The following is a 26532-nucleotide window of genomic DNA, read 5'->3' on the forward strand; positions in this document are numbered from 1 at the left end:
AGTCCCAAAATAAACAAGAAAATAAATGACAGCAGGCCCTTTGTAGTGTGTTTAAATCAGGCATCCCCTAATTACCACATTAAGGAGCACTGCACACCCAACATGCACATCGCTGCTGGAGTGTGCAGCAGCACGCACCGAACTCCCTCTTGTGACATCTCTGCCTGTGTAAAGCCTTGCAAAATAGAGCAAAAGAGGTCTTTCTTAACCAAATTACAATAATGCCACTTAGAGAATGGCAATACTTTCTGGTAGGAAGGCAAACCAGTCTGCTCCGGTTTGGAGACTGGAAAGAAAACACGTTTCACACATCTTCCTTTACCTGTGCATAACCTCAACCCTTGCAGAGGTATATGGGGAGTGAACAGCAAAAATGAGGAGTGGAAGTTGGACCCTTCCATCTGCATCTTTAAAAAATGCCATTTCCACATCATCTGGAAGCTTAAAGCCTGACACAGTAGTGCTGTCACATGCTTTGCTGCGGGCATGGGTGGTTAGTGCTTCTCCATTTCTCTCCAAGAAAACTTAAAAGCAAGAAGCAAGGAGGGAACATTTAAAATTGGTCATTTTGCACTGTATCTTCTTATGACATTGTTACAGAAGCACAGAGTCATAAAAGTAAGACCAGAAAAGGCCACTAAGATCATCTAGTCCAACCATCAACCCATCGCCACCATGCCTACTTAATGATGTCCCTCACTGATACATCTCCAAGTTTCCTGAAGTGCTCCAGGAACACTGAGTGCACCACCTCCATGGACAGACAGCCTGTTCCAATGTCTCACCACTCTTTCTGATAACAAATTTTTCCTAATATCCAATCTGTCATAAGCAGTGGCATGGCTCAGTGATGGGATTTGGTCAGTGAAGCTAATAGCCGGACTAGATCTTAAAGTTCTGTTCCAACTTGAACGATTCTACTATTCTGTGATTATAACAATTTTTGAACATATAAAAAGATGCACTGAAATGTTGGGTTAAAGAGATTTCAGAGAGAAACTGTTGTAGCATCTCCTTCTACTGGTAGAGGTACAGGACAATACTTTTTCCTTGACACTTCTTTTCTGAATAACATGGGCATTGGGACAGCCCTGAAAACAGACTGCAGGCTCCATTGGAGTCTCTATAGGACTCCACATTTGTTTGCTTGTTTGTCGTTATTCTCACCAATATGGTTTTCAAAAGTCAAAAATAAACATGCTACAATACCCACAGCTCAGACTCCACATCCACGTAACACCAGCACAAAACTAAAATAAGGGAAAATGATTAAAAAAGGATTAAAATTAATCTGTCTGTTGTTGTTTCTTGTATTGAGTAATCACGGCTGTGACAAGTAAATTGGATTAAAAATTAGTCCTAAATCAGTCCTAAAAAGAAAGACAAAAACTAGCAGAAAAATACAACTTGTTACAAATAGAGAGCATCTTTCCCAAACTCTCAGGTATTTACATAGTGAGTAGTACCTTTTAAATACAGAACAATGTCACTGATCCATACAAACGGCCACATCCAACCCCCAGACAAACTAGTGAGCAGGCACCTACTTTTATGCATATGTTTTGATTACATCTTAGAGCTTTAGTTAAGTGAACCATTTATAAAACTAGTCATGAGTGGTCACAGGTAACTAAGGAATAACTGAAATATGCATTTAATTAAGAAACCCTTAATGTGTGACTATATTAAATCCTTGGGTCAGAAAATTAACAAAAAGCATGCACAATAACCAACAGAAAATCACAGCTATAATAGACAATGATGCATAAGATACAAATGATAAGGCAGGTGGCTCAAAGAGTGGATGTATCTGCCAAGCAGGAAGGTACTGGGCTAGAAATGCTGCACAATTCATACATAAAACAAGAAAGTTGGTGAAGAAAGGGAGTAATTTCTGTTAAGTAAATTTATGGGTGAGGGAAAAGAAGCAAGAAAAAGTAAACATGAATGCTTGTGGGTACATATGAAAGGACAGAGTCAGCTTTCTGAATTTTATTCGATATTATTATGTAGTATTCTTTTGAAGTCAATCCTGTTCTTCGTTCCACCTAGGAATTATTCAGTTTGTGTTTTCCAGGCATCTTGGCAATTTTACAATCATCTTACACTGTGACAAGGGTAGTTTAAAATGTAATATGAGGTTCTTTATTTACGTTATTTACTTTTCCTGGTTACTCTGAACAGTGTTTTTCTTGCTTAGGCAAACTTTGATTTCAGAAACTCTGTTCTTCTATGAAAACAGGATACGATGGGAAAACACAGTTCACCACACACTCATAAATCTCTCACACAATAAACAGACCAGCACCCTCTCACAATGATGGTTTTCCGACTCTACAAATGCCAGATTTAATGCCTCCTTCATGTCCCACTCTCTTCTGTGTGTCTCCATCTGCCCCATCATTTATGAGTAAAATGCTGCCTGCATCATTGTTTATTAAGCTACCACATTTTCTTGGTAGGTTCCAACAGCTCATACTGATGTTAATAAAACACTACCTGTACAGAAAAACTTCAGAGAGGAAAATCACATCAGACAGTGTAGAGCATTTCATGGGAGACTAAATTTGAGGCTTCTTTCTATGTAATACTCACAGATAAGGCACTTGACACCACAGCCCAAGTCACAAAGCTGGTAAGTTTGGCTGCATATTTTCACTGTCTTCCCATTTCTTTTATGTAGAGGTTGTGAAAACTGAGTTGCTATGCCCTAAAGGTATCAGGGTATATCATACTTATTGGCCCTCACAAATGCTCCTACTGAAGTGCTAATCATAACGGAAATGCATCAGATTTGGCCATGACCCAGAGATGATGGCTTCTGGTGAACTGTGTTGTATTAAACAACAGAGAAATGAGATTTGGGGGCTGTGCCTTTATTCCCAATGCTTTTTTCTTTGACCTTAATCACTGTTATACACTCTATGCTTTACATAACATTAGGACCGAGTCAGTAGAGAATTGTGTCCACAATGTGACCGTTTCACCCAAAAATCTAGGAAAAAAAAATCAATTTGTATGCAGTCCAAGACAAAATCCTCTCCGTGCCTCAAACCTCTACACAACAGAAGTACACTCTGCTCCATGCAATTACACAGCAATAAATGACTTTGCTCAGGGGTACCTGTTGTTCGCTGTGAGTAGCACAAAGTACTGAGGGAAGAGATGAGCAACGTGGGCCACCCAGGTGCATTTTTCAGTATCACCATCCATCTGCACAGGAACAATCTCCTTTTGCTGAGCAGGCAATGCAGATCATACATAAAGCAGATCTCCCCAGCTCTTCCCATCTTGCAGGCCCAGCTGAATACAATGAGGGAAGCAGGAGCACAGCTGCATTAACTAGCTGCATAGACTAGATGGATGGGTAGATTGGTAAAATTGCTCTAACCAGTCTGGGGAAAATGTATTTTCTTCAAAAAAGAGAATCAGGACAACTGCAATAAGAGATGCTCTGACTTTCTAAGAGCTGCACAATCAACCTGTGATGTAACAGCTAGACTAAGGAGTATCTTCACAAGCAAATATAATGTGCGTTGCTTTTAGTGGAATGTAAGCATTGCTGACAAGCATGAGCATCTCTTTTCTTCTCTTTATTCATCATCTTTCCAGCTGACAAGTGTGAGAAGAATACTCATTTCATTTCTAAGCAACTGTGTCCAGATGTGGAGTCCTCAGTACAGGAGAAACATGGATCTGTTGGAAAGCATTCAGCCATCAAGAGAGGGGAGGGATTGTCCTCTCTGCTCTGAGCCCTGCGGCCTCACCTCAAGCACTGGGGGCATGTTTGGGTGCCACAGGATAACAAGGGCATAAAGCTATTAGAGAGCACTTAACAGAGGGGTGGAGAGTGCAGAGGGCAAGATGCATGTGGAGCAGCTGAGGTACACTTCCTTCATTCATCTTCCTCCTCTACACAAAAAAACACTGTGGCAAGGAAAACGCCAGAGGCAGAACGACTCTTGCTGCAAAAACAGATGCTGTTTTAATTGTCCATCTCATGCATAATTGGTTGAACCAAGACACATGTGAAGTAGACGGAAGCACATGTGTCAAGGGAGGAAGCTTTCCTCAGCGGAGGCAAGAGAAAAAAATCTCCCTCTGGAAGCCTGAGAAATGCAATAGTTTAGCTGCATCCACTCAGATTCACTTTTCAGCACTATAATTAGCATGACCTGGTCCCATAATGTGGTAACCTTTACCCTGTGACCCAGCTCGCTCTCTTTACAGTTTGTTAGCAGTGTGGTTACTCAGGCATAGCCTAGAAAAAGCAGAGATATCTACAGAGTTATTGGATGGCTGCCACCTGTGGTAAGGTAAAAGGCACAGGCATCTACTCACCTACTTAAAAATAACATTTCCTATTTCAATCATATCTATATTGAGAAAAAGGTTATTCCTTTTTTTTCTTTTTTTTTTTTCTGGTTACTTCCTCCTTGCCTGAAACCTCTTTCCCTTATCAGCCCAGTCAACTCTAGATATAACCAGGATACAAAGACCCTGCGCTCCCAACTGAGTGAAATTACATTCAATAAAGAACATTAACAGCTATAATGCTGGTTTAAAAAAAAAAAAAAAAAAAAAGAGGGAAAAAAAGAGAGAAATTGTGAGTTCTTTTTAATAAAACCTGGTTTGCTATTGGGCTGAATCTCTCATGTAAGACTGCTGCCCAACTTTGTGATTAATTCACTGCAAAGCCTTAAGAATTCACAGGGCTTATTTTGTCCATCTGTAAAGTGGAGAAATAAAACTAGGACCTAGATTTTCAGCATTTCAGCTGAGGCTTTTAAAATGCCTGTTGCTATAGCACTGTGAAATCTTTTCACAAATGATTCTGAAATATTATCAGTGTTTCAAGAGGTAATCACAAAAGAAAAAAAAAATTGCTTTTTTTTTTTCTCTGTGTCCTTTAAAAGCTCTAAACCTAGATTTGTAATTGAAGTGCAAACTGACCTTTATAAACTGTAAAGCACGGCTAAAATATATTATTCTGCAGGGCTTGGGGGAATTTGCCATGCTCAGCAATTCAATAATCTTACTTTCTCTCATTTATGCTCCTCAGACAATGTGACATAGCTGGATTTTTCCTCTACTGCAATTGTGAATCAAGCAGGAAAGGTTGAGGGGCTTTATCAACACTACAATCTAAAGCTCCTGTCAACTTGCTGCTGTAACCTGCTTTTTGGCAAATAACTCAGCTGTTTTACCCACCTTTTCAAATGTTTCAGCAGCTAATACTAATCCATATTTAATCCCATTTGCAATCTGCTAGCTCAGACTGTTAAATGGTCCATGTACAGAAACAATCCATCATCACCAGTTTAACCATCTGAACTGGTTTTCCTTCTAGACTTGTCACATCATATAACATAACTGCGGCCATGTGCAGTACCATAAAGCCACAACAAAAATGTCAGGCATCACACTTTGTTACTGGGTAATTATATTGAATAGGAACAACTGCATTTAGAGCTTCACATGGAAAAAAAAAAAAAAAAAACAACAAACAAATCACTGCAGTGCTGTACATAAGCAAGAAGGCCTCAAAGTATCAATCCCATAAGCCTCTTTCAGTTCCTGGAACTCCATCTACAAACTGCAGCTTTAACATTGCTCAACCCACGAGAGCACTGCTCTCTGCCATAGAACCCCAAATTCTGGTTCAACTGAGTCTGCACTGTTGTCATTTCCTTCAACTAATGCCAGCTCATTTGAACAAGATAGAACAACTTACCTCTCCCAATCCTGCAGCAGCAGTGTCATTACTGTTTTTAACATGATTAAGAGTGCTAGATCAAACATGTGCACACAGGGTTAACATTTCTTGCAGCTTAAGAAAAGAAGAAATAAAGCTAAAATAGAAGACTTATCGAGTGCTCTACCTTTTGAATGCTTGAACAAGTTTTCTCGCTTTTTCTGCACATTTCCTAAGGTGGTTGTTGCCATGGGACCAAGTGCACAGCACTCCTGGTACCTGAACACTGAAACTTTATTGAGCTGTTTACTGGCTGCACAGTGAAGGGGTCACATGTACACTTTTAACCTTCTGGTCCTATTTACTGTATTGCTATTAAGAAAATAACTCTTAAAAAAGAATGGAAAGTCCTCCACAGCTGGCTTAACCCCTAAGAATGTATACAGGGGAGCTAAGACTTTTTTTTTTTTCCTTTACTGTTGTAAATCCATAAGGAAGATTCCTGTTGTGTGACACTGCAATCTAGGAAAGACGCATGATGTTACTTAATCATTATTCTGCAAGACTGAATGCATCAAGATCACAGGACATGAAGAGGCATGCACAAACTGCATCTGCATTTTGTGAACACCAGGAGAGAGAATGTATGGAGGCATTGTTATGAAATGTTCTGGTAAACACGTATAAATCCTCTGAGGTTTGACTTTCTGCAACACGTTTGTCAAACACTCCATCTTCAGCATGATTAGTCAAGATGAGGGTGTGGACACACAGCTGATCACAAGTGTTTTCTGGAATAAATCTGTTACGCTGCATTATCAGCCACCAGGGAACGTTATGCTAAAATTATCATTTCTTAAGGCACCCTCACCTTCTCTGTTCTTGTCTCTGTAGTTCTTATCTGGCATTAGTCACTTTTCTCCCTCCAAAACATTTTTTCCAAAGAGCATCCTTACCTAGATTATCTAGTTCTACTTCAAACAAGTTGGGAAAAGGGTATTAAACTCAGTAATTTAAAGAGAATTCCTCCTGATATCCCATTACTGGTCTGCAGAAGTGTTACTTGCTGAAAACCATCTTACTTGATTAAAATCTCTCTTGCTCATACAAATTGCCCAAAGATCTGATTAACCCCTGGCAGTGCCTCCTGCAGTCGGAATTCTGACATCTCTGCACAGGTTTATGACGGACCTGATTGGGTACAGTGCAGAATCATAGAATCACAGAGACACAGAATGGTCTTGGGTTGAAAAGGACCACAATGATCATCTGGTTTCAATCCCCTGCTATGTGTAGGGTCGCCAACCAGCAGACCAGGCTCCCCAGAGCCACATCCAGCCTGGCCTTGAATGCCTCCAGGGATGGGGCATCCACAGCCTCCTTGGGCAACCTGTTCCAGTGCTTCACCACCATCTATGTGAAAAACTTCCTCCTAATATCTAACCTAAACCTCCCCTGTCTCAGTATAAAACCATTCCCCCTTGCCCTATCACTATCCACCCTCGTAAACAGCCATTCCCTCTCCTGTTTATACGCTCCCTTCAAGTACTGGAAGGCCACAATGAGGTCTCCCCAGAGCCTTCTCTTCTCCAGGCTAAACAAGCCCAGTTCCCTCAATCTTTCTTCATAGAAGGGGTGCTCCAGCCCTCTGATCATCTTAGTGGCTGAAGGGTTCATCCACTTGAGCACTGCTGTGAAAAAAAGCAGTGATATTTAGCAAGTCACAGAGATTTCTCCAACAAGCAAAAGCCATCTTAGTTTTCCCTAAGACTGTGTTCTAGTCTTTGTTTTCTTCTAAAATTCAGCAAACCCTCCTGAGGACATTAATTGTTTCAACATATTGCCCTCAGAATTACAACTGAAAGATCAGCAGAAGCCACTGATCACAATACACATCATTGTCATTGACATGACCGCCGTCCTGGCTTTAGGGCTAAAGTAAGACTGGAGGAATAAATGAGACCTTACACAAAGCCAACAGAAGTACTTCACTAAACATGAGCATGTTTGGATTAGTATGCCAGACCCCTGAAGGACTCCGTGCCAGAACGGATGCTCAGCCCTGACGACTACGCACTCAGTGCCTGCATACATGAATTATTAAACAAACTTCATCCCACAAGTCCCTCCAGTCAATCAATATGAGCTGCACTGCTAGATGTGTGACTGTAGGCATAAAAAATAATGTAAACATGTAGGCAACCCCCTCTCTTCAGCAGAATTGTTATTTCGGTCTCAAAGTTTACAGAACTTACGCTGACAAATCCAGAGGCAAGCTGCTCCAACCAGTATCTCATGTCATAAGATAACATTCCTGCCTGTGGATATTCCAACCCTAATAAAACATTGCTTGCCCTCTGCAGGATGTGTAGAAGGAAAGTTTGTCTTTCACTACCTCTAACTCTTAGGGAAGAAAGAGTCAAAATACTTTGAGTTGGATTGGTTTTCTCCTTTCTGGGAGGGAGAAGGAGGAGCGATTTTTCACTGCTGACTCAAAATGTCAATATTTAATCTACTCAAATGCCACATTTCATTTCTAATATATGAGAAAAGAAAACAAAGTATGCCCAAAATTTAAAATAAGTATTTTGACTAATAACAGGGAGACCTGAATATTTGTCACTGACTAAGCTCAGAAAGGCTTTCTCAAAATTAGCAGAAGTTTTGCTATTATCATGGTGGTCCAAGCGCTGAAAAAAGAGGGATAGTTTTATTCCATTTATTTATTCCTTCAGCTGTCACCCATAAACACAAAAAATATCCATGTGAATTCAGCACTTTCCAGATAAGCATCTTAGAATAAATTTATAAAAAGACCAAGCATGACAGTATTTTTACACACAGCAATATCCAGATACACTTCGGTTAGTATCAAATTTTCTCACTACAAATCCAGCACTTCTTTAGGATGCACTTGGCGTCCAAATTGGAGGTGTGCATTTTTTTCCGTAGGCACCAAATCAGCAGGAGTGTTTGGGGTGAGGAGACGGATGATTTTTTTATCAGCCAAGTCTCTGGCAGGATACAACATTTCCCTATTTCACCATTTACCAAGATCTATGCTCTGACCAGCATGACAGTCCCAGGATGTTACACTTCCTATTTTCTAGGAGTGAGTGAGCTCACACTATGGTAACAAACTTCTGTCCGTCAGCTCCCAGAAGACCCTACATCCTTGGTCTTCAACCAATTGCACCTAGACCTGAAGGGAAATTCTGCAAACTTGAGGCAAGAACTATAGCACATGGAAAGGTTGGGGCTCCTGTGCCACCCAATTTTCATCCACAGAGGTCTCAGCAGTGTGTATTCAGGCACTCATGGTCTTCTTCAACCATGACACCAAGGTGAGATCACAAACTGAGAGACAAGTCATGAGACAGCATGAAGGAAAACATGACAAGCAGCAGCTTGTCAATAGGCAAAGTTTGGTTATCTCCCAACCGTCCTTCCTTGTTACCATGATTCTATCTCCTGAAGCATTCACCACTTGCCACGAATAACTAATCACTGCTCCATCACTTCATTACTTAAAATTCACAGCCTATTTCCAAAGGCTGATATCTTGACATGGAAAGATATTACTTTGGCCAGGACTTCTGGCCATCTCAGACCTCTGGCAAGGGCAATTTGGGGGCAAAGCACTGAAAAGAAAAACTCTTCTCTGACAGATTGATTTGTAGTGACTATTAGAAACTGTTCAGGCATGTGAAGGGATACTCCAAGGGCCTTTCTAAGCAGAGAAGGTGGTCAAAAGTCAATGAATTTATCATCATCAGAGAGTTCTGCAGTTCATCACCAGCTTTTGCAGTTTATCACAGAGATGTCATGTATCTGGAGCTACGGGATTCTTAAGGGTGAGATCTGTCATACAAACACAATTACTAATAAGGCAAGTGTATTATACAGTTAAATGCAAATGTTGCAATCTGGCAATCCATTTTTACTGCCAAACCTAGAAGGTTTTTCATGTCAGAAATTGATGCCAACAGCGATAAATGGAGGATAGATAAAGTTAATCCGACTGCTTTGAGTTGAACAGGGAAGGTATTACTTTGAAGGGTTTAACATATTAACAGAATCAAAACGACGCTTCAAAATATTTATGGAAATCTTTTTTTTTTAAGCTTATACAAGCAGAATAACAAAACCATATGAAATATTATTAAATCCTACCCTTAATTAAACATGCTGACACTTAAAAGCTTCTGTCTGATTTACTTTAATAAAATCTTCCTTCAGTAAATTATGACTTTAAGATATCTTTCTGCTCTAACTGAATCTGCATTCCACAGGAATTAAAACCTTCTTAACAGAAGCTTTTTTTTTTTTTTTTTTTTTTTTAATCCTTACATTTTTTTAAGCTATACTTCCAACTTATCAAACATAATGGTAAGATGGGAAAAGAAAAGAGAAATAATAAGCATAAACCTAGAAACAAATATTTATTGTTTTAAGACAATTCAGAAAAGCCTGAGGTGTGGATTTATCTGCCTTCCCAGCAGGTCAGTGATGCTCCTACCCATGAGGAAAATAACTTGGCCTCACTTTAGCATATGCAGAGAAAGATGGACATGTCCAAAGGGGGCTTCCATCTAGATTAGGAATAAATGACCTCACAACTCTCTACAAAAGCCTGGGTTACTATGCATCTTACTGTCTTATCTATTAGGTGGGATGAATTTGAGTTCTTTAAGTATAGAATCATAGACTACTCTGATTTGGAATGGACCCTTAAAGATCAGCAGGTCCCCAGAAGGTCAATTAGAAGTAGCAATTCTTCCACTTGATTCAAATGAGCAGCCAGACTCACTTGAGGTGTCCTCAGGTGCATCCAGGACAGCTGTTATTTCAGAAGTAAATGAACAGTAAATCCCACACCACACCTGCCAAACCCACATGTACGCCTCAGACACCCTGGGGCATCTCAGTAGCCTCAAGAATCATCTATTTTACCAGGATGATATGAATGATATCATGATGATATGAAGCTTGATAGATGCCATTAACCAAAGCCACACGGACTCCTATCTGTAAATGACTCATACAGGATCACAGAATCATAGAATGACTTGGTCTAGAAGTGACATTAAATATCATCTAATTCTGACACCCTTGCCATGGGATGCCACCCTCAAGATCACTTATCCATAATGAAGATGACATGAAGCAACAGCCATAATAGAGTCCAGTGCACTCCAGAAGTAACAACCACATCATGAGCACCAAAGTGTTTCAAAGCACTTCTACAAATCCAGCAAAACAACAATGAATGTGTCCAAGGGAACTGAAGAGCTCACTGCCACTCTTTAATTAATTCTGGATGTGCAGATAGGCATTGGGCTTACACAATTATATCTCTCCCTGAGAACACCCTAAATGTGGCATCCTGTCATATGAGCACTGTTACACCACAGGAATCACTTGATTTAATGGACATGTGATGGCAAGATAAACTGATGAAGGCATTCCTAGAAATTATCCCAGTGATTTACTGGGATAATGGAAAATTTACTGGGGACCATGATGAAGACAGAGTTCTGTCTAAACCCAGCAATAAGCAAGCAAACCATACATGAATTTTGGCATAACCTGCATTCCCAGGGAAAACAGGTATATCTTGAGGTTACTGTCTGGCCAAAATCCAGGATCCAAAAGCTACACTTTTTGCCCCTTTCAGCATTACTGCCTTTGTCTCAGCCCTGAGAAGCTCAGACCTCAAACTGAGCTTCCCTCTCGGAAAATAATTTGAAACTCTTTTGCAGTACTGCACCGTAATCACTTCTGTTGCAAAGCCCTAATAAAATCATTAAAGTATTATACATCAAAAAGCAAGCACTTCATCAGTGTTCTGCAGACAGTGATTGCTTCGTGGGTATATATTCGCTAACACTGCTTAGATGTGACATTCAATCTGTGGATGTAGGAATTTTCTGCTTAAACAGGAGGATCTATGTCCTTGTGGGCTCCCTGATACAGATCTGGTGATGCCAGTATGTCTGATTTTTTCCAGAGAAATGGGAAGGATAGAGAGTACGAATACTGCCAGGTCATTTCTACAAGAATAGGAAGCTTATTTTCATGCACTGTACAGATGTAGATTTGAATCCCCTGTCAGCTGCAGAAAAACATATCTATATATTTCTATAATCTGTGGAAAGAAAGAAAAAAAAAAAAGCAACAAATCAATCAGAGAAAGGAAGTGGAAGCAAAAAATTGTTGTTTTTTTGTTTCCTTCAAATCTGGAGAAATCAACACATTTTGCACACTCAGAACTTCCAGCAGTGCTGAAAGTCCCCAAAATATCATCCTCACAACCCTTCCTTAAACAAGCAAATTCTCCTTTTAGAGACTGGTAAAGAATCCAAAAAGGCTGCAGCATGAAGTGTCATAGCTATATCCCAGACACATCAAAAAAAGGGTAGTGTGACTGTAACTCAAAACAGTACCATATTAACCTTACACCTGCAGTAAGTTAAGCCAGTGCTAAACATCCAATGAAAAGATATACTTGAACGTAAGCAATATAGGTGGCCTGGTTTGGAAAGCATACAACTCTGTTATGGTCAACAAGCCTCATGAGAAAGGAAATCACGAGCCCCTTCTGCTAATAACAGCTCGATTTCACTGCTCTGAGATAGCCACCAAAGGATATTTGGAACTGCATAACCTTGATGTCACAAGACTAGGTCAGGTTCTCACTCTCTTGGAGACAATGATTTATCTGGGCATTTAATATACATCAGGGAACTCCCTCAATCCCACATCATGGGACAAATGAGTGAAATATATTGCTTGGGAGCCTGGATTATTAAACTAAAAGTTAGGGAAAGATAAAAATAAATATATTTTTCTTGCACTGTATCAGTATTCAGCAGGATGGGTGTAGCTATAAATCATGCCTCAGAACTGCCTAATGATCCTAGCTCCTAATTCCAGCTCCATGCATCTGTCTTCCTCTTACTCCTGCTCCATTCCCAATTAATCCAGGGTCAGCTGCATTCAGCCAACTCCATCTAGAGCTTCTTATGGGCATTTACATTTCACTTTCCAGCATTTCAAGATCTAAGCATGTAAGTCTTTGAGCTGGCTCTGGAAAGAGTTGACTGCTGAGTGTCACATATACCCTGCTCACACTTCAGCAGCCAAGCTCTGTCTCACTGACTAGAGCTGGCACTCTACTTGGGATAAACTCGTCCTAAATTCACTTGCCACAGATGCATCCTTATCCTGAATGACTCAGCTATCAAAGGCAGAGAAACCATTTCAGAAAAGGGAACAGCCCAATTTGACAGTGAGAAGTCTGCCCTCATCTGAATCAGCATCCCTGTTGATGCCCTTGTAAGCTTTGTGCACGAGAGGTGGAAAGTACATGAATTTTAAAAAGTCAGGCAACTTTGCTTTTTTTATTTATGCAGTAGCAAGACCCTGCAGCTAGGTAAATAAATGTTTTTGCAGTGTACAGACTATCGTACATACCTGATGTCCTATGCTCCCTGTCATCCCCCTACTCTCAAATACTCTGACACCTCTCACCTGCCTATCATTTAGCAGAGTGACATTCACCTAGTTAGTATGAAAAAGAACCATTAAGGATGGAAAAGACCTCTTGGAACATGTACAACTGTCAGCCCTCCATGACCCTCAGTGCCATCTGCCTTTTTCTTGAAAACCTCCATGGATGGTGACTCCACCACTTCCCTGGGTAGCCTGTTCCAATACCTCACTACCTCTTCTGAGACTAAATTTTTTCTAATAACCAACCTGAAGCTCCCCTAGAGTACCTTAAGGCTGTTACCTCTCATCCTGTCATCAGTTACTGGAAAGAAGAGTGCTATCTCCACCTTGCCACAACCTCCTTTTGAGGTAGTTCTGAAGTGTCCCCTGAGCCTCTTTTTCTCCAGATCAAACAATCCCAGACAGACAAGATATCCACACATTTAGATATCCACAAAAACTATCATTTTTCTAATAGCCAAGAATATAAATCTTCCAAATGCTCAGTGCTTTCTCTCCACCCATCTTCCACGTTAGAGGATATTCAAGGAAAAACATGCATCAACCTCAGAAGAAAAGGGTTCAAGTGGCAAAGGAGCAAGAAGTTAAGCCATGATTTGCAGCTGGGGAAGCAGAAAATGCTGCTCCAGAGGTCTCACCTGAAGAACTGACCCCCTGCTTGCTCCTGATCATAGAGATATATGCAGCTCACATGGCTCTCGTGATTCATGGTGTGCTGCTTTTCTGCTGGTGCAGCTCTCATGAGAGAAAGGCAGAGGTGCACATGGAGCATTCAGGCTACTTGCATGCATACATCTGGTGGTGAAATGGGGTCAATGTGTAGCATAGATCAGTGTTAGGACAAAAAGAATGGGACACTGAGGGGAAGGCAATTGCTGGTCTTATTCTGCTGGATACCCTGCAACTGTTCTATCTGGAGATGCAATAAGAAAAATAGGAAAAATCAAGGGAAACCTTTTGCGAGAGCCTGGGAAGAGGGGACAGACCATTAGGGTGGAAGGAGAGAGTGGGAGGAATTCTGGGGCTGACAACAGGAGCAGGGAAGCACAGTTAAAATCAAAAGATGCTACTTTTAGCTATCTGGACAATTAATGATAATTCCAAGATCACAAATAACTATTGCAATTAGTGCGTTATGGATTTATTTATGTAGCTGCTCAAGAAAAAAGAAAATTATCTAGCCACACTGTTGAAACACTCTGAATAGCCAAGGAATTGATTCTTAAATAAAAAAGGAGTAGTTTAGGAGCATGAGCACAAGAGATGTTCTGGGTGAGCAAAAGCCTTCCTGGACAAAGGATCTTCTGCAGTTACTGGGGTGGTTTATGCTACAAATAATTTTGTACATGTAAACATCTTTCCTGATTACACTGATCTATACAGGCTGACTCTTTACTCTCACATCCTCTCCTGTCCCCTAAATTTAGTTCAAAATCTTCCGACTATTATTACTGTAACTATTTTTATTTCTCCAGTTTGCAAAACAGTGTTGATGTGAATTAGAGCAGATCAGATGCGCAGATGATAGCAATGAATTGGAGAGAGAAGTAGAGAGACTGCAAACCTATCTGAGAGATTATATTGCATCAAAAAGGTGAGTCAAGTCCATCAGGCACTTCTTCAGATTGTAATGCTAATATAAAGAAATAGAAATCAAAATCTTGCCTCCATTCACAGCTGAACCTCATTAGGAAATGCAGTTATATATACAGAATCAGAACCATGTCCTAAATACTTGATTTTTTATGCAGGCTGCATGAAGGGAAGCAGCTTTAATAAATTGTGCTACGTTTGGAAAAGCCATTTTAATTCTCTAATTAGCATGCATACAATGAAAACTAACTGTGCATGTTTGTGTATACACATATCCAGAAGAGAGTTTAATGAACTGTATCTACTGCAAGCGAAATTGAAGTTTCGTTTTCTCTGTGCTATACCCTGTGATGCAAGTTTCAATGCCACAACACACATCTCTGCATATAAAATACCTTTCTTGTTCCTTTTCTTTCTTTTCCTCTTCAATTCACTGACTTTGGCAAAGAGGGGGAAAAAAAAAAGAAAGAAAAAAAAAGAACAGAAAGGAAAAAGCTACACAAGTACTCAAGCCTGGCTTCACATTAAAAAGCAACAAAACAAACAACCCACACACTACCACAAAAACACATCTTTCACTGTGGGCCATCATTTCCTGTTATCTACCTACCATTCTCTGCCTCCAAAAACCAGCACAAGCAAAGCTTTATACAATCAATACATGTCCTACAATCATTAATCACCAACAGAAAGGAACAAAATTAAGTGAGCCTGACAAAAAAAGTGTCCAGTTATGAATAAAAGGATGGAAGAAAGGGAGAGGATAGACGAGGGGAAAAAAATGAAAAGGTTGGGACACAGAGAGATGCAATTCAAAACAGACTCACAGTCCATCCTGAAGTTCTTGATTATCATTGGAGGTCCCCAGAGATCGAAGACTTCTTTCCAGAGAAGTCACTGTCAACAGCAGAGAAAGAAAAGGAGCATTTTCAGAGAAAAACATACTGGATTTTCACTCATCTTTTAATTTATTTCCTTTCAAAACCACACAATGAATTAGTATTTGAACAAGTACCTTGTGACAATATAAGGGAATGCCACTTAACACAAAACAGTTAAAACTGAGTCCCTAGGAGGTGATTATTCCATGGGTGGTGTGACAGGATAGAATAACTACTAATTAATCAATATTAACTACTCCAAATAGCCTCCAAGAAGTTGAGTTCTATCATTCATTCCATTATCTTTTAACTCACTGTTCAAGACTTTTATACTAACTCTTCTGTCTTTTAGCTCAGATAAAATGTGTCTTACTGTTATTATCTGCAGGTTAGCTAAGGAGTTCATTGGGCTTTTTCTATAAGGAGAGAAGAATGCTCAAGTCTAAGTGATTCTAATCAGAGCTGGAAGTAGGAAAGATGGTTCGTATAGCACTACACAGAAACTTCATATTTAAGAAAAAAATGCATAAATACTTGTGGGTGTTCACTGTCACATCTTCATTTCACACTAACAGAAGATCATTTATTTTGGACTGAGCATATCAAGTACATAAAGCACTTTAAGACATTCCACAATGAAAGATGCAATATGAATGACATTCTTACTCTTTACATCGGGGATTGTCTTGGGATGCTTCCAGCTGTAAGAACTTATGACCCTGTTATCAGTTACGCTTTAATATTTATGGAACAAAAAGAACACATAAGTAACATGGGTCAACTCTTCCAGTACAAATTTAAGATATCTATTATTTTAATGACTGCAGACTCCGTCTCAGTCTGTAGTTCTGAACAAGTCACTTAACTATTTTTCCCCTGACAGAAAAAAAAATTTCCCTCTTTTCTTCTGGGCTTCTGCGGGTTGACACCAAAAGACATATGGACACAAAAAAAGAACCAAATTAACTAATTACTGCCCTTGTACAACATGAGTATCCAACACCAACAGATATTTTCACCTTGCTTACTATACTGCTAGATCTCAAAAGCAGATTTCAGTACAGAGTTTGACAGTTCACTGAGACAAAACCTTAAGTAACTGTTCTACAGTTGAGCTAATAATTATTACACTTTGCTGGACGTACAGTTCTTAAAAGAATAAAGTGTCAGTCTTAAATTTGCTTTTTTAGGATAAAAGCACTGATCCTGAAAAAATCTCACAGATATTATAATTTCCTCCTTCTGCTCTGTAATCCTAACAATTCAAGTCTCCCATGCAACCTGTCTATTTCAAAGACAAAATTTAGTATCATCTAAAAATATTCCAGGACCTACCAGCCCCTTGGGGCATTTCAGAGCATGGTGCTTATTCTAATGCCATTGGAGAATAGAGAGTTATGGATTGATGGTTGGACTAGATAATCTTAGGAAAAAAGGTCTTTTCCAACCTTAATGATTCAGTGATTCCAGAATTCTATTTGTATAAAGGTCAGTAATCTCAATAGGACAAGCTCTGGAACAGCCAAAATGTTGGCATTTGATATGGCTCTTACCTGGGAAATAGCAGAACTGAAATGCAAACTTGAGCCTCCTGGATCTTAGTCTGACTTAGCTCTTTCATATTTTGGGATAGGAATACCTTGCTTTGGCTAAGATTAGTTCTATTGAAACCTGCATGATTCTTGTGCTGGATATGGAAAATCTCTTGGAAGTTACCAGTTCTGAATATTTGAGTTACCGAAGAAGCAGCATGTCAAGATGGGCTGGAGCAATGCCATGAAGCCAATGGTAGAACAGACTTCTTACTTCACAGGCCTTGCATATTTAATATTTAAAAGGCATATGCTAGTCTTCCAAGATGTTCCACAGAGGTCACTGCCGCTGGGCTTGTACTGATTTACATAAACTGAGAGTTAGCCACTGATTGCCTACATCATCAAAATTTTTAAAATCAATGGGGAATGAGAAACTACCCCAGGATGGAAATGGAGACTTTATCATACCTGTGGGATGCTGAAAAACCCTTTGCTCAGCCTCTCAGATCAAGATAATGGGATTGCATGTGGCACCAATCTGTCATGGGGAGATATTAATAAGGAAGTAACAGGAATTAGAGAGGGAAGAGACCCATTAGAGGACTCCTATTCTCCATCTGAGCAGAACAGCTCTGATTCTTGCAGTATACCCTCCAGTGATCAGCCCTTTAGCCACGAGGCATCAAGCCAGCTCCTTCTACAAGAGTTTATATATTTATTGGAACAGGCTGAATCAATTGAGTAAGAAAACATAAAACTCACCTAAGCCAAAGCCTTATCAGACAACCTTCCCTATGCTCAATAGGGAAAGTCCCTGAAGAACAGAGAGAAAGCAGGTAAAAAGTACAGGTAAAAGTTCCCACTACCCCTTGACAATTCTGTAAGAGATGACTTAAAAAAAAATGCCCCTATGTTCATGAACTGGCAGTAGAATGATGCAGTAGCTCATAAACATAAGCAATGGATCTAAGGTTTTTATTAAACACACAAGAAAGATGTCCATTTTTATAGCAGAAAGGGGGAGCACGAAGCATTTCAATGTAAGTTCTGCCAAGATCAGCTCAGAGCTGCAACGTTTCTCCTTGGTCAGAAGCCAAGGCCTCAAATGGCCAAGAAGAATTTAAATCACTTTAAAGGCTCAGATTTCTGCAAAAATAGTAAGGAGAGCAAAAAGAATCCAAACAACAGAAGTAAAGAGTAGAGAGCTCATAACACCTTTAACCTGTCGGTGAGAAAGCATTTCAGATGCCTAGTTTGGTTTCCAAACACAATGGAGAACCTGGAAGTCCCAAATGAGGTTGGGGTAAGGCAGGAAAAGGGAAACTGCCTGGATTTATGCAATCCTGAAGGACGTTCAATACACCATGCCTGGCACAACAGGAGCACAGGGCAACATCTGGTGAGCATGTGCAATGCAGCCACTCACTTTTTGCTCAGCTGCTTGTGTGCTGGTACACAAAAGCAGCACTGACTTTTGCTACGTGCTCTGAGACAGTTTGCTGGGTTTACTGAAGAGACCAGATGGTGCAGCTGTGCAAGGCAGAAGGGATCCTGGGCATCTTTTCCCATTTTACACCTCTGCAAAGCTCCTTATCTGGGCTGGATTAGCTGTGTAAAATTTTAGCAGTACATTCAGCATCTCCTCCCCTGAAAAGGTGGACGCACTGTTGGGGAAGGGCTTGTGAACAAGATGCAAACAAGTTGAATCAAACTTCCTTTAGCAGACAAAAATAACAGAGGTGGTGAAGAGCATAGTATCTTATGGGCATTTATTCAACCTAAAAGCACTTTAAAAAGCATTATAAATTCATAGATTCATAGATTTTAAAGGCCAGAGAGAGCTATTTTGATTATCCTGTCTGATTTCCTACCATAAAATTTCATCCCATCACTCCTATGTTGAGACCATAGACTGCAGCTGGACTAAAGTATCTCCTATAAAAAGACATTTGAATCTTGATTTAAAGGTTCGAAGCCACACTGCATCCATCACGTCCCTCCAATAAGCAGTTCTAATGGCTACTTACCCGCATACAGAAAGATTGAATTTGTCTAGCTTTGACTCCTATCTCCTGATCTCATTATCTGTGAGAATGTTAGATTAATGAGCCCTATGTATCTATTTGATGTCTTTCTTCCCAGAGAGGTACTTACAAGCCATGATCAAGCCCTCTCAGATGTCTCAAACAGAAATTTGGATGGCATGCATTTTAAAGTCCGATTTGCAGACTTCAAACAATCGCCTTAGCTCTTCTCTGTAACCTCTCCAATTTTACAAAACAGTTTTAAGTACAGGCACCACCAATATCTGCTTCAGAGAGCACTCTGTACAGGCAACTCCAACTGAAAGCAAATCTTCACTCACTCTAAGAGCGAGTCTTAAGAGGAGAAATAAAGACCACGTGAAATTACTCAAAACCTAATTGAAGGGATAAATGTAATGCAAAGAACAAAAGTAGAAATTGGATTGCAGCATCTCAACAAAGATAATGCATTCATCTTAAGGATTTCTCAGGGTAAACTCCACTAGAAGAGCAGGAATTGGGATTACAGCTCAGATATACTTTGTCAGCCCTAACCTGTCTAGCTTGGGTACTGACAGCAAACAAGCAGCCTGCAAAACTTCACAATGAATCCTTCATTGCCCACAGCCAGTATACTATTATATTATCATTATCAAAGTAGCACTGTTAGTGCTTGGAAAAAGTAAGACCAGTGCTAATTCAGGTTTTTCTGTATAATAAAGCCATACCCACATCTGTAAACCAAGTACCATTGGCTACAATTGAGAGGTTCAAGCTGCCACAGGCAGCCATAAGCCCTGGTCAAGGTATTGAGGTTTTCTCAAAGAAAAGATCAGGTAAAAGGACCAGGGAGTCCTGGTGGACAACAAGTAGAACTTAAACGAATAAGGTGTTCTTCCAGCAAGGAAAAGAATTGTATCTCAGGCCGCATTAGAGGGCAAGACTTCCATTCTGCTCAGCCCTGGGGAGGCCATACCTGGTTTAGTGGGTCCAGTTCTGGGCTCCCCAGTACAAGAGAAACATGAACATACTGGTGAGAGTCTAATGAAGAGGCACAGAGCTAATGAAGGGACGAGAGCACATTCACTACAAAGACAGGTTGGAACAGATGACCTCCAGAGCTTTCTTCCAATCACAACCACTCTGTGATCGAACAAATTTCTCGAGCTTCTGAAGTAGGTGGTTATACCTCACCCCAAGTACTATCAGTCCAATTGCTGCTCTCCACTATCACAAAGGACACACACAAAAATGCAGCACAAAGGCGACTCAACTTTTGCTCCTTGAAGAAGGCTGCAAAACTTGTGGCATGCAAGTAGTTTTCCAGAAGACCATAAATAACATGTTCCTTAAACAACTGTTCATGTAACATATCAATCAGTTATTCCTCTTAAAAATAACAACCACCAAAAAAACAAAAACAAAACCAGAAAACAACCATGAAGTGTCCTTTACCCATTTTTGCCTTCAACTCATTTAGAATCACGTTGTATGTGTAGCAGAACTACTGAAGAATCATAGACTCATGCAGAGCATCTCTGGAGGTCTCTAACATTCTGCTCCAAGCAGGTCCATTTGAAAGCAAGGTCCTACTCCAGCTCTGCGTATCTCCAAGAGCAGAGATCCCACAGCCTTCCTGGGCTCTCGCTGCCATGTTTAATCAACCAGATGGTCAGAATTCTTTTCACCACATTGAATTGTGATGTTCTGTGTTTCAGCCTGTGCTTACAGCCTCCCATTCTTCCACTATGAGCACTGTGACAGACGTGGCTCCATCTTTTCAACAGTTACTCTCTAGTTTCCCACTGAAATTAGAATAAGATCATTGTGAATTCACGTTCCACTTCTGATTCATTAGTACTCCCAGCTCTTTTCTTCAAAATGCATTTAAAGCAAGCAAACATCCATCCTATCTTGTTGTATGGGGTTATTCTACCGAAAGCACAGAAGGAAAGTGTGAAGAATTATTTTTCTTCTGATTTTACAGAAAACCAGGTACCCAAACACCTTCACAGAGCCTACCCAGCACCTGCTTTCACCTTCAACGTCACCTTCTCGGATAGTGGAGAGCAGCAAAATCTGACTGGTGAGAAGTATTTTGGTGCTACAGGTGGTCCTGAAGCTCTGACTCAAGATAAAGATGACTGTCAAAAGCAAACTCATATCTATCAATCCCTTACAGTCATAGAAAAATGTGTGCTCAAACTTGCCTGGCAGATGGAGGCATGACTGTACTGCAGCATGCAAAAAAATGCTTATAGACAAACAATGCCTATATTTCAGAAGAATTGCTTCCCATTCCCCTTTTAGCAAAGATCCCTTACTAGAAAGATTGAGACCTTTCCCCAGAATATATGGGGAGAATTAAAACAATTTGTGAGACACTAAAACCCTTTCTTTGCATCCCATCCAGCTCCATTTCTTACCTGATGCTCTTATACACAATCAGACCAGAGACAGAAGCTGATCTGGAGATTCAGAACATCAGCACTCAATGATCTTAAAACCTTGTCTGGCAGCAGTGCTTTAGAACTGGGATACAACAACATTAACTGCTATTCAACATTAGTTTTCACCTATCTGCAAAATGCAGCTCTACATTCTATCCCAGGTGAGGCATGATGAGCTAGAGCACGTCTCCAAAGAAGGGAAGAACTCTGCACCTCCACTGTGTTGGGAGATATGAGGATCATATTGATGACTGAGCATCACTGTTCAATCTTTAGAGCGAAGAGTAATAGAAGAGTTTTGGTGTTGGTGTTTTTATAAGGGAGATAGATGTTTTGCAGGTTGGTATGACAGGCTCTGAACACAGTAGTGCTGTGATACATTAGAAAATGAGCCTGGCTTGTTCCACCTTTCTGCGTTCTAATTCCCTATTGTAACAGATGACACGATTAAAAATAGAAAAGGATGTGGACTCCGTAAGAACTGGAATATATCTGAGCCTGTTTAATGCAACATATGGTGGAATATTTTTACATCTTATAATGAACTGCGTTTGGACATGTGCTGGTGCTCATGAGATGCAGCAGCAAGAAAACTGCATTAATATTTGCTCCCTGACAACAGGAGCTGTCACACACTGTGTACACGCACAGGAGCCATCAGCAGGACAGCACACAAACGACCAGGAAACCTCTTATTATACGCACCACTGGAGTTAATTCGGAAGACATTGGCTGAAGTCTCCTGAAAAAGTTCCTGTAGTTCACTGGGATCAATCTGGGTGGCTGCAAAGACAAAAAGAGAGATCTATTAATACTGGAGACCACCATCGCTTTGAAAGGGTCTCTAAACTCCCATCACAGCCTCTGAAAGGGGATGACCAGCAGAGAGCATCTATGATAGAGCTGTCACCAAAATATTACTTGTTATATATGCACATGCACAGGTTATGGCAAGGATGATGTGCTGTCACACTCAGCGCAGGGAACTGTCAATATTACCACCTCAAAATGCTATCTGATCACACAGGGAAACACCAGTAACACAGGGCTAGAGCATCATAAAAAGACGACAGATTTTCCTTCTCAAAGCAAAATTCTTGTAGGAAAAATAATACTTGCTCGTCTGAATCACAGTGTTGCTTCAACAAGAAGAGGACTGATGGGGAGCCCTATTCTGTCCCAACAGACAAATCATTTGCTGCTCAGCTGAATGATGTAATAAAACACTGAATCCAAACTCCTGCATGCATGCTCTCTTTAATAAAAATGACGATTAACCATTAATTCATCAGTGTGGGTTCCTCCTCACTGGAAATTTAGCCCAATTAGAGTGTCCAATGGAGCTTTACACAGTGCCAGATCATACAACATGCACTGGAAAGGCCAGATGCCTTTGCCAGCATCATCAGGACAGGAAAGGCAATGATCAGATATATCAGATATGGCTTACATGGATCAAGGCAGCCTCTGCAGGAATTATTAGCAATTGCAATAGTAATATTTCTGCTCATTTATCAAGTGGACATAGCAGAACTGCAAATGAATGAGAAACTGCAAGCACAATAACATAGATAGGCAGAGCAAGGTCCTGCCTTCAGAAAAGGGAGAGGAAGCAATGAGAAGAAAAAAAATGTTTGGGGCAGGTGGGGGATGGGAGCTCAAACAAGTTCTCAGCACATTCATCTTCCTGCACAGCATCCCTGGGATAGGCTTCTCTTATTATTTCTTCCTGATATCCCAACAGCAAGTGTTAAGGAGATAGTGCTAGTGGTGCTGCCCAGGTGACTTCCTTAAGTGCCACTTTGGCCAATGTACCTGAATCTTTCCTACAAGGAGAGCACAGAATAGGACAGAACATTTGAGTGCTTGGTTTAGTTTTAATGTTTTATTTTGTTTGGTTGGTAATCTTCATTCCCCAACATAAAGCCCCATAAAACTACTTGAAGTCCTCCAATGCTTCATCACTGCCAGAGAAAGGTGGGTGTGACGCTGGACTGAGCTATACTACAGAGAAAGGATATCTCATGTACCCTTAAAACCTTAAAAAAAGTCATATTTTGATAGATAATAGTCACCACAGGAAGTCGTTTGTCCACTTACACTTTTGGAACAAGGTCTAGAGCAGATTTTCCCAAGGTTTAGTCCCATTCGGACCCCACCTTTTGCAGTTTTATGGAAAACTGCTCTACCACAAATGTTGGCCAAGCTCAAAGCACCACAGTCCTTGTCCACTTGACATGCTACAGTGCATTCAAACCACTGCTGTTACTGGCACGCTGCACCTCTGAGCTGAAGCATTACATATACTCAGATAGGAGCTGTAGTTCATATTTCCAGGCAGCAGACTGTGACTGCAACACAGTCTGCATCCCTTCACCAGATCTCCCAATGCTGTTAAAATACCATGCTCTCAACATGCATTTGAAAGAGCAGAACGTCAGCAATAGGGCAAGGCAAAAGCTCTGCATCTTGAACAAAACGAAAAGCCCTCTTAATGCACTACTCAGGATGGCCCTGAGGATACGTCCCTCACCACTAAACCATGTCCCCCAGTGCCACAACTCCAGGGATAGTGACTCCACCACTTCAATGGGAAGCCTGTTCCAATGCCTGACCACACTTTCGGAGAATAAATCCTTCCCAACATCCAACCTAAACCTTTCCAATCACCATTCAAGGCCATTATCTCTTGTCTATCATCACGAGTTACCCCTGAGAAGAGGCCAACTCCCAGTTCACCACAACCTCCAAGCTGCTACGACCTCCTTTCAGGGAGTTGGAGGGAGTGATACAGTCTCCCCTGAACCTTTTTCTCTCCATGGCAAACAATCCCAGTTCCCTCATCACTTCCCCTAAGACTTGTGCTCCAATTCCCTCATCAGCTTTGTTGACCTTCTCTGGACATAAAGAACACAGAAATGTTAACAGCTGTGAAAAGAGCTTTCAGAAGCTTCCATGTTTTGGTATTGTGGGCCATGAAGTAGCATGATAGACATGGACATGTTATAATTGCCCAACATGGTGCTGCAAGATCTTGAGCAATTCCACTGGGAGGAGAGGCTGAGAGAGCAACCAGGAAGTTTTCCATTGCCTCTCACCCATCCCACATGCAGCAATACTTGTGTGAGACAATTCAGCCCTAACCCAGCCATAAATAAAGTCCTGAATCAGACTGTCAGGTTGACACAAATCCAGAGCATTAAATGGTGTTTAATCAAAGTGCACAGGGTCTTACTGCTAGAGATGTTCCCACTCTTCTCTTTCTACAGCTCCTCCTAAATCAGCTTTCCCATACACCACTTTCCTGCACTTTATATATGGGGCTATATAACACAAGAAATTAGCTTGTGCTTACCTGTCCCCTAGGAATTGCACTTGTTACTAACAAGATCCAGCTTTCATTAAATCACTGAGAAAGGAGCAGAACCAGATAAGATTTTAGATCTTTATAGACAGCAGTGACCTTGGTTTGGGGGAGTTTTGTTTGTTATTTTTAACATAACTCAAATTTCTGGGTTAGTAATATGGCAGTATAGGCTCCATCAGAGGCTATTGCACATCATGGGCATGATATGGCTTCAGTTTGGTTATAAATTTCTAATTGCATAGGGAATGATAGTGATGGAGGTTTTTTGAATGAGGTTTGGTTTTTTGGTTTCTTTTTTTTGGGGGGGGGGGAGAGGAGAGGAGAGAAGAGTTTATTTACGTGACTATATCCATTCTTTCCTTAAATATCCATCAGTGTTAAAAGCCCTGAATTTGATACATTTTTGTCCTGGCCCAGGGATCCTGTGTCCATACGCTCATACGAACTTTGATGAGGAAGTCCCAGATGAAGCATGATGCAAACAAGTCAGGGTTGTAAACTCCTCCAAGTCCTGAATTACAAGAACCGAGCAAGACACAGTACTATATTAATTGTCCCCCTCCACTCAAAATAACAAAGATTGCAGACTTCAATTTATTTCCACATCTAAAATATCTAGCAGAAACCTCCGGGGAAGGGAGGTGGAGGAATGATGTCTTTTAAAATGCCAAGCACACCCAAAAGCAAAAGCAAAATAACTTAAATGCTGCAAAAGACAGAAGCAGCATTCATTTCAGTGCCATACACACCTCTACTTTGTTGGACCTAGATGACCTTTAAGGTTCCTTCCAACCTAAGCCATCCTGTGGTTCTATAATTTTGGAGTTCCTGTAACACCAAGAGAAACAAACATCGAGCAGCACCGTGTGCCCACTGTTGGACCATAAAGGAATTATGTATAAATGTATAAAGTATATATGTATATGTATATATGTATAAAGTAACAAGCCAGAAATTTGGGTGCTAATTTGAGAAAGCGGGGTTTGTCCAATTTCCTGCAATTCACTCTACTGCATTTCCCTAATGGAAAGGAGGTGAACTCTGAAAGGATGATCTGTGAGTTCGTCCTTAACTTTTTAAGTCTAATCAGGATATATTTATTTTGGCTGAATGCAAGAGGACTCCACAGAATTGCAGAATCACAGAATGGCTTGGGTTGGAAAGGACCTCAAGGATCATAAAGCTTCAGCCCCCCTGCCACAGTCAGGGCCAACAACCTCCACATTTTATACTAGACCAGGTTGCCCAATGAAGTCCTCCTTCAAAGTTTTAAATCTCAATACAAAAACATCAAACAGCTGGTTCCTCTACAAGACAAGCTAAATGCAAAATCTGCAACAGGCTTACAGGGTCTCTTCTTTGCTGATCTGGATATAATTAATATCCAAAGGGAATAGCAAGAGGTGCAAGACAACATGCATGGCAAAGGCATCTACGTAAACATCCTTATGCTTAATGAAAACTGCTGTGTT

General features: G+C 40.6%; 1 protein-coding gene across 10 annotated transcripts in view; it reads right to left on the reverse strand.

Moving 5' to 3' along the window:
* TSNARE1 (t-SNARE domain containing 1) overlaps positions 1-26532 on the reverse strand; it is a 464710-nt gene that overhangs the window by 289079 nt on the left and 149099 nt on the right. For all 10 annotated transcript variants that reach the window (XM_052704284.1, XM_052704288.1, XM_052704285.1 and 7 more), the window contains 2 exons: positions 22399-22476; positions 15631-15700 (listed from right to left, as the gene is read on the reverse strand). In XM_052704284.1, the coding sequence (XP_052560244.1) occupies positions 15631-15700; positions 22399-22476 (148 nt within the window). The remainder of the gene's footprint in view (positions 1-15630; positions 15701-22398; positions 22477-26532) is intronic.

This window comes from Tympanuchus pallidicinctus, unplaced genomic scaffold, assembly GCF_026119805.1.
Source record: "Tympanuchus pallidicinctus isolate F22 unplaced genomic scaffold, pur_lepc_1.0 scaffold5, whole genome shotgun sequence".
Classification (NCBI taxonomy): Eukaryota; Metazoa; Chordata; class Aves; order Galliformes; family Phasianidae; genus Tympanuchus; species Tympanuchus pallidicinctus.